The 9,407-nt window shown below is 39.3% G+C and overlaps 1 protein-coding gene across 1 annotated transcript; it reads left to right on the top strand.

Annotated features, from left to right (window-relative positions):
* Nucleotides 1-755: 755 nt before the first annotated feature.
* On the top strand, nt 756-7,835 carry pp2d1 (protein phosphatase 2C like domain containing 1). The gene is made up of 3 exons (XM_002932413.5): nt 756-861; nt 4,005-5,011; nt 6,597-7,835. Exons 2-3 carry the CDS (start codon nt 4,033-4,035, stop codon nt 7,322-7,324), a joined length of 1,707 nt encoding a protein of 568 aa, XP_002932459.4. The 5' UTR covers nt 756-861; nt 4,005-4,032; the 3' UTR covers nt 7,325-7,835.
* The last annotated feature ends 1,572 nt before the right edge of the window (nt 7,836-9,407 follow it).

The following is a 9,407-nucleotide window of genomic DNA, read 5'->3' as shown; positions in this document are numbered from 1 at the left end:
TTTTGATCCAACGTCACGCGTAGTGTGGTTATTTAAAGTTACTTTATAAAAGAACCGCAACGGAATGGGTAAGTATACAATATTGTTGCCATGCAGCCTGACAGCTTGGGTGAGGTCCAAATGGATCCCTCATATTATTCTTCCTTAAAGAATAAAATACAGCAGCTTCTTCTTCTGCACTGAACTGACCCTGGAATCAAGATTTTACAGTATCATTGTGATTTCAAAAGATTTGCTTTTGTATTCCTAAAGCTGCCATACACAAGTGAGTGGTTTGTTGGTATCCGAAACACAGTCCCCCTAAGAAAACCTACTATATGTTGACAGCTCTGTTCTTGCCCCAACATGATTTTTAAACCTGCAGATACTGGTTAGGCAGATATTGGTTGGGTAGGGCCATTGGAGGGCCCCCATGTGGGCCGATAAGCTGCCCGTGTATGGACTCCTTTAGATAAAGCTTTGTCTTCCCTTTTTGTGTTATTTTCAGTCTCACAGTACGGTCATTTTATTTAGGTGCCTGTCTATTTGGAAGTGTGGGATACTGCCTTGGAGAGGATCAGACTAAGATCAGCTTTGCTGAATATTGTCCCAACTTTTTATCAAGCCTATAAAAATCCTGCTTTCTCTGAATATAATTATTTATATTAACAAAACATTATTTTACATTTCTGTGGACTCCTTAAAATACTAGCTCAGCACTGGAAGCAAACGCCAATTGAAACACTGAAATCTCATGTTAAACTCTGTAAGCAAACTGTGTCTATAGGAACGGTTACTATGACAATATCTGTAAACAACCTGTGAAGCAGGCATGAAGAAAGGGATTTACATGTACCCACAAGCTACATACTAGCAAACCAGGTGAGCTTTTATTGCTATAACTAATTTAAAATCAACCTTCTGTGCTGAAAACTGTATTTAATGAGGCACAAGCAAAGACTGCTAGATATGCCACATTTTGTGGAAAACTATACCAGTCTCCCTACTGGTTTCTTTTTGGTACCATTGTTTTCTTACAATCATTTTCATTCATTAGACATGAATATTATCTTACGGTTTATTAGCATGCTGGGTTAGCTAATACATGCAGCCAGGGACAGAATTAAAGAAGGCTTACTGAATGCCCCAGTGGGATGCTGGGAGTTGTAGACCAATTTGTACACAATTAAATTATATTTAATTATACTAACAGGCTTAGGGCCCAGGCACATTCCAACTTTGTCTTACCTTTAAAACAGCCTCCAGTTTCGTGGTACACGTTGTGGTACACAGAAGGGGCGGGGCTTGTAAAAGAAACAGTAACACCAAAAAATGTATATATTTCAAAGAAATTAAACTATAATGTACTGCTGCCCTGCACTGGTAAAGGTTTCGTGTTTAGTTCAAAAACATTACTAGAGTTTATATAAACCCTGGTGTGTAACCATGGGGGCAGCCATTCAAAAGAAGAAAAGGCACAGGTTATATAGCAGCTAACAGATAAACCCTGTAGAATACGATGGTGTCTTATCAGTTATCTACTATGTAACCTGTGCCTTTTCTCCTTTTTTCCAGCTTGAATGGCTGCCCCCATGGCTACACAGCAGCTTATTTATATAAACTATAGTAGTGTTCCTGAAGCAAACACCCCAGTTTTACCAGTGCAGGGCCACAGCACATTATATTTCAATTACTTTAAAACACTTTCATTTTTTGGTGTTACTGTTCCTTTAAAACACAAGTGTGGTCATGGGTGGCTCTAAGAGTGGTTTGGGCAAACTAAGGGCATAGTTTAAGTGCCACCAATTGTAAGCACTTCAGTGCCAACTGACTTTCTACATGCGGGTTTCCAAACATAGGTCAGCATTGTCAAACACATTTCGACATTCTGTGCTTTAGGGGCATTTCCAGGGGGAAACATATACAGTAGTTCACACAAGGAAACTGTTACTTATGGATGCACTGAATCCATCATTTTGTGATTCAGCTGAATACCCAAACCTCCCCAAAAGATTGCAATACTGAAGTAAATCTGAACCCATATTTGCATGTTGAAAAATCTGTGAATAAAAAAAAATGGTCTTGTGCAGCTATTTAGAAATTTAGGGCACAGGTTTTTATATGCATTGAACACACGCTTGAAACACAGGTTTGAGTGCATCTAAATGCATCAGCTAATTGCCTGGTTGTACTTGTGAACATTTATACTTATTTTATTGTGTTTAATTAGATGCAACATGCTGCATTTTCTTGTGTTTGATGTGCATTCAGAAACCAATAGAACAGAGGGTCATGTTTGGAACTGCTAAAAACACACTTATGTGCACTTAAAAAAGCAAATATAAACCTAATATATGCATGTAAAAAAAACATGCTAAACGCATATATTGCATTTATATTTACTTTTTCAAAGCCTTAATGTCACATGAAGTCAAGGGTTCGAACTTGATTTGGCAGAGCACTTAGGATTTAGAAAAGTCTGAATCCAGTGCTAATATTTGTATGCAAGTCCCCTTCTCTAACAGGATATATGGCTCAATATAATGGAAAGATAATAGATACTATACATGATTTAAATAACATTTATTTTACTGTCCATGTAAAAACAAACAAACAACAGAAACCTCTAATAAAATGCCCCAGCCTACTACATGTCAATAGGCATTCAGCTTATTAAGTAACAGCAGAAGACTTGGAAAGGAAGCAATTGGATTATGAAAGTATGCTGTGAAATCCATTTACTGGAAGCTGGGTTGTCATTTACAAGAACAATTTCAAAACAGAGGCAAATGAAATTATAAGTATTGATTCTATCATTATAAGAGCACAGCATTGGATTCCTCCCTCGTGGGCCTGTTCCACTCTCTAAATCAGTACAAAAAGATGTCAGTGGTCCTCATATTTTATGTGTGTGAAATATGAATATTGTTTTGCAATTTCAACTGCTGTCTGGGTTGGGGGGGGGGGTTAGATCTCTGATGAAACCAGGTAGTGTATTGAGGGACAGTGTAAAAAAAATTATGTTATAAACAAACCAATTTCTTGTTGCAGTGGTCAATTACGTTATTAATCAAACAGCATTTTTAAAACCGATTTGAAAAGAAGAAGAAATAAAGTGTTAACACGTTTTATACATCACAATGAAATACAATTTTACAGATTGAAAAAGACGTGGAATAGGACAACCTTTTCCTCTTATTTCTGGATAAGGATGTGGTGGCAGGGGGTGGCAGTGCTGTCCAACTTCTGTACTAATGAGGGCCTACGTGATTATGGCAGATAATGGAACACTATTTTGACCACACCCTTTTTAAACCACATCTACTTCAAGTTACACCCAAGTTATCACAAGTGCTTTTAGGACCATACCCACATTAATGGTATTAACAACAAAAAAAATTATTGGTACACTCTGCAGGGATAGTGCATCACCCATCACTCATATGTGAAAGAAGTTTATGTCATATTAAGAAATACCCCTAAATCCATATGCCTCCTCCTCCCCTAAGGATAGTACAGCAACCCCCATTGCATCATTAAACACACTAACAACTATTTCTGAATGCTAACAATCTCCCTTAACAAACCCCCACAGCCAACATAGGGCAGGCAGAATATGGCACATTAGCAGTGTAGGGCTGGCAGAGTATGGCACACACAGGGAGCATAGGGCAGGCAGAATATGGCACACACAGGCAGCATAGGGCAGGCAGAGTATGGCACACACAGGCAGCGTTGGGCAGGCAAAGTATGGCACATACAGGCAGCATAGGGCTGGCAGAGTATGGCACACACAGGCAGTGTAAAACAGGGGAGGCAGAGTATGGTACAAACAAGCAGCATAGGGCAAACAGAGTATGGCACAGTGTGTGCCCAATGTGGGCATATTGGGGGAAAGATTAACTTCACTAAAAAAGTAAATCTTGCTGTGTTTGGCCACCTATACTCCAACTACAACTAAAAGAAAACACCAAGAAACAAAAAAAAATAATTACATCTCATGTATTTTTGTGCTTTATTAATAGAATCTGAAACATGTGATGATGCTTTAAAATGAAGAGTGCATCATCTTTACCCAATACTGCAGAGGCATCAACGCCTGAACTCCAGAGCTTGAGAAGTGATGATGATGATGTTAATGAAGTCTGGATTCCCTGCTCAATATGCAAACTTCCAATTAATCCACACTGCCACTGCCACCATAAACAGCAGCACAAGGCTGAAACCCAGCTGGGCTATAAACCTTCCCAGATACCAAGAAGCATTAGAAACCTCTCCTCCAAAAGAAGGGAAGTGATATCATATATAAAAGACCATTGTGGTTATAAGCAAGCACTGATCCATAATGTAGACAGATCATATGATATTTTAAAGAGAATTCAGATTACTCCTATAAAAGATATAAGAAGGATAAGCCCTCAGGACTTTGAAAAGACTCTGGTCTACAAGACTGATAAAATTAATGCCCTAATACCATCGATAGCAGTGTGTTGTGACAAGAATCCATCTTGGCAAAGAGACATGGAAGATTCTTTTGTCATTCTTGACAAATATGGTGGTAGATCAGACACCTGTTTAGTTGGCATATTTGACGGATGTCGTGGCAAATCTGCTGCCTGCACAATGGCTAGGGAATTTCCTACTCTATTTCTAGGCCAGCTTTTGAATTTGGATCCATCCTATACAATTACTGACAAAGAAAAACGCTTTCTTGATTCATTGGATACAGTTTTTAAAGATCACTACAAGGACGCAGAAAAACATTTTTCATCCGCTTTGTATGAAAAAGCGTCAAGTGAAATGGATATAAAAGCAATCCATATAGCATATGCAAAAGCCTTCTGGCGAATGGACAGAATTTTACAACTAGGAAGGAAAGAATCATCAAGAGCAATATGGAGTGGTTGTTCCTCGGTTTCTTGTTTATTTGATGGATTTGCAGATGCTAAAAGTAGTCAAAAAGAAGCGCAGTTACTGGGATCGACACAAGAACACAAACGTAGGCTTGGAGTGCTACATATAGCCAGTGTTGGTAAGTTGCTTCTCAAACCATGTGAGTGCAATAAAAAAAGACTGTGTGCATAGAGAATTAAGCCTCACAGCTAGCAGAGAGGTTGCATTTAATGTTTTCATTAAAGGGGACATATTGTGTGAAAAACAAGAATGTGCCAAAGAATTGTACCTTTATGAATTATATTTTCATTCATTAAGTGAAAAAATGGTGTAGATATCCCCTCACCAGTTTACTACCAGAGTTTGAGGAACCAAATGCAGTGCTGTGAGTCAGCCAGTGAGGCATAGCAGTATGATATGCCACAAGTTAAGGGAATTGCTACAATATTTGTATTACACATAACAAAGCTGCATCAACTCACCCTTTTCTATTTGGCCTAAGTTCACCCATAGCAGCATCTCACTAAACAGATGTCCCCAGCGATTGATGTAAACAACATTTTTGTAAATCGCTGCAAAATATATATATTTTTTATTCTCTGCATTGGAGTCAATTTAGGAGCCAAGAGCAGACATTGTGCTATTAAATGACTGCAAAATTAACATTTTAAAGTCATTATCATCCCAAAATTGATATAATACTATTTATGTATTTTTTTACTTGTGTAAAAGCTGGGCAGTTTTGTGTTACCAAACATATCCTAGTCTTCCTACCCTGCATGACTGTAGTATTCTACGCATATGGTGTGTTTTTCACCTGGGGAAGAAAAAACTGAACACATTTTGACCTCAATAAGGGGCTCTTTTTTGTCTGCAAAATGAGCATTAGTGTGTTTTCAGACAGGTGGCATTGGTGTATTTCAGCCAATGGAGAAAACTCCCTGTGTGTTATCAGCCTTAACCAATATCATGCCATATATCTTGTATTTATGAATTCATTCACCTGCTGGTTTCAGCCTTATACAAATCACTTACAAACCTAATTATTTTCATAGCTATTAGACACTTTACTGTATTGAATTGAGCTAATTGCAGTTTCAAGTGCAACAACCATATATTTTTCCACGTTATAACTGATGCAAATGCGCTTGCACTTTGTCAAGAAAAAGTCGAATTAGCGTTGAAAACTTTCTAAGCTTGGATGGCATAATTTCCAGCTTTTGCTAAGAAAGTGATGTGCGCACCGGATACTTTGGGTGCATCTGCACTGTGGGAACACTGGAGATACCACCTGGTTCAGAGGTGGAGGTAGATCCAGGGCACATAAATAGCAGCTGCATGCATCAATAGGGAAAATGGTGTTTATTTTGTAACAGGAGGCAGGCAGTGATGCCGATGCAACTATACAGAAGTACAAGCAGCGCATCTTAACGTAAGTACATTTATTGAAGGGGATTTATCGACTATGGGTACTTGAAGGTCTGCAACAGCGGTGTGGTAAGTAAATGACCTCTATTATCTCATTAAATGTGTTTATCCCACTCACCAATGAATTTAGATATTAACCTTACATAAGTTCCAATTATGCAGCTTGGTATATTATAACAAACATGTCTTATATGTCATAGAACTGCAACAATTACTGTATTTGTGCGCATGGATTAGGATATAAAGCACTTTTAATTGCAACGATCACTAACTGATAAAAGGTTCTTTCTTTTTAGGTAACGTAAAGGCAGTTTTATGCAGAAATGGGAAGCCATACTGCCTTACTAAAAGCCACAGCTCCTGCAGCGAAAGAACACATGCAAAGGAGAACAGCGGATCACACAGTGCTAATGAAGATCAGGGACTAGTTGAGTCAGTCACTAAAGTATCTGGGGGGCTAGGTTACCATGGTGACCTTAAACTGAAGAATTCTGTAATCCCCGCACCTCACACTCTCTCTATCCCAATTTACCAGACTTGCCAATTCCTTGTTCTTGGATCCAGTGGTTTGTGGGATGTGTTGAGTGGCAGAGAAGTTGTTTCAATAGCAATGAAGGTGCTAAAAGATTCCTTGAAAAACTCTGACAATTCAAAAGCAAAACTGGATTATTTACAACCTTTCCAAAATGTAACAGCAGCAGAGAACATACATGAAGTCACTGTACCAAACTGTATTGATTCCAGCGGTGTTCCTGAAAGGCGTAATGGCCTTAATGAAGATGAAGGTGGTGCCAATCCTGGAAGCCACTTAGAGCTAAGAAACCCTTTAAACCTGGAAACAAGATCAGAGAGCAGAAGGGCTTGTAAGAGTAACCCAAGGGAGATGTACAATAATGCAGCGGCATGTGTGTGTCAGAGGCTAGTAATGGCTGCAGTGCTGGCAGGATCTCAGCAAAATGTTACTGTGTGCCTTGTTCTTTTACCTGGATGTCTTAACATTAATGAGCCAAGTGAAAAGATGTAGTAATTGGTGACCATTCAGAAAGGCACATTTAGTAATGAGCATTGGTGAGGGGTTTACATATTTTAGGTAAAATATGGTACATTAGGGCTACAACTAATAAAGCAGACATCAAAAAAAGGCTCCAGTATTCATTTGACTTTGTGGAATAGTGACTCCAAGTAAACTGGTAAAACCCTCAGTGCTAAAAGCTGAAATAACTTTAATTCCCCTAACATACATTACATACAGACGTCTCTTACGGTTTCATCCAGCGGTGGATACCTAACCATAGTGGGATGCAGGGAGAAACATCCTCGTGTAAGATCCCTAAAAGGACGCCATCATGTATGTTAGGGGAAGTAAAGCTATTTTAACTCTTCTATCTTATTTTAAATATGTCTGCTATTAAGGGATATAGCACACTGAGCATTTTCATCTTTAGTGATCAAAATACCACTATTTTGCTATGATGATGTTATTTTATATGAATAGATCTGCAGTATGGTGTAGGGCAGGGGTCGCTAACCTTTCTTACTCGTGAGCCACAGTCAGGGCTCTGGCACACGAGGAGATTTGTCGCCTGCGTTTTTTCCCCCTGGCGCTTTGGCGACAAGTCGCCACGACAATACCCACAAAGAGATTTCATGCGAGTTGAGCTCCAGGCGATCTGCTACCCATGGTACACTCAACAGTTAACCCCCCTCATGTTTACTCAAGTCGCTCAGAAAAGGGTCTGTGTGCGATTTGAAACAGCAGGCGATTTGAAGTAGCCTCGTATGTTTTGACGCTGGCGATTTCCATTGATTTAGCATTGGCGTCGTCGCCAAATCGCTCTTTTAAAAATCGCCGGCGACAAATCTCCTTGTGTGCCAGAGCCCTCAAATATAAAAGACTTGGAGAGCAACACAAGCTTCATAAAGGAGATGCCAAATAAGGGCTAAGATTGGCTATTAGGCAGCCTCTATGCACACCAGCAGCTTACAGGGGCTTTATTTGGTAATAAATCTTGCTTTTATTTAACCAGAACTTGCCACCAAGTCAGGAATTCAAAAATAACTACCTGGCACTGAGAGCAACATCCAAGGGGTTGGTGAAAAACATGTTGCCCCTGAGTCACTGTTTGGGGATCACTGGTGTAGGGTTTTGAACATAAACATATACTGGTATTGGAGACCAATACAGCATGTCCTATTCTTTAATGGAAAATTTAAACACCAGTTACCAGCAGCACAAATTCAAATTGTAAACTGTTACCGTCAAGGTTCCCTAAAGCACAGTTTGGAAATATGAATTGCCTTTTTAATACAGCACACTAAGAATAAGTGCCCTTGGTAACCCAATGTACTGTGGTGCATCTGGGCCCCCCCACATTACTGGCCAGGTCTGCTATGAGTAGAGAGAAATTAAATGGGGGGATAAAGATTTGTGTGCGTATTTGATAGGGATGCACCAAAGCCATCATTTTTGGATTTGACTAAATAACGGACCCATCAGAAAATAATTTATCAGAATACCAAATCAAATGTGAACCCTAAGGGTGGCCACACACTGAAATATCTGCTCATTGGGTGAGGTCAGCAAACAAGTGGACCTTTCCAGCATATGCCTACCTTGAGGTGGGTGATATCGGGTCGATCTAATAGTTTGGCCGATACGCTCCTCATCCCGATGGAATTTTTAAACCTGCCCAATTTTTGAACAGGTATCAGTCAGGTAGGCTTATCTGAGGGCCACTTACAAGGAACGATAAGCTGCTGACTTGGTCCTTCCGGTTTTTATCAGTCCATCACCTTAAGTTGAATATTCAGTTTTGTGGGGTGTAGGGAAATATTGTACCAATAGAAAAAAAAAAAAAAAGGTTCCTTGACTCAAGGGGTTTGACTAAACACTAGGGGGGTTATATAAAAGGCACTACGTCTGTCCAGTTTTGCTTGTAATTTGAATACTAATCATAGTTTCCTTTTAAGTAAACATTTGACTTTTGGGTTTTGTACATTATGGGGCAGATTTGTCAAAATGTGAGATTAGAGCTCTCCAGAAAAATCCACCCACTTTCTTTTCATTCCTATGGGAACTTCCTCCCATTGATAAATATGATTCTAAA

This window comes from Xenopus tropicalis, chromosome 6 (assembly GCF_000004195.4).
Source record: "Xenopus tropicalis strain Nigerian chromosome 6, UCB_Xtro_10.0, whole genome shotgun sequence".
Classification (NCBI taxonomy): domain Eukaryota; kingdom Metazoa; phylum Chordata; class Amphibia; order Anura; family Pipidae; genus Xenopus; species Xenopus tropicalis.
The sequence above is the reverse complement of the archived record's forward strand: the minus strand, read 5'-3'. Positions and strand labels throughout refer to the sequence as shown.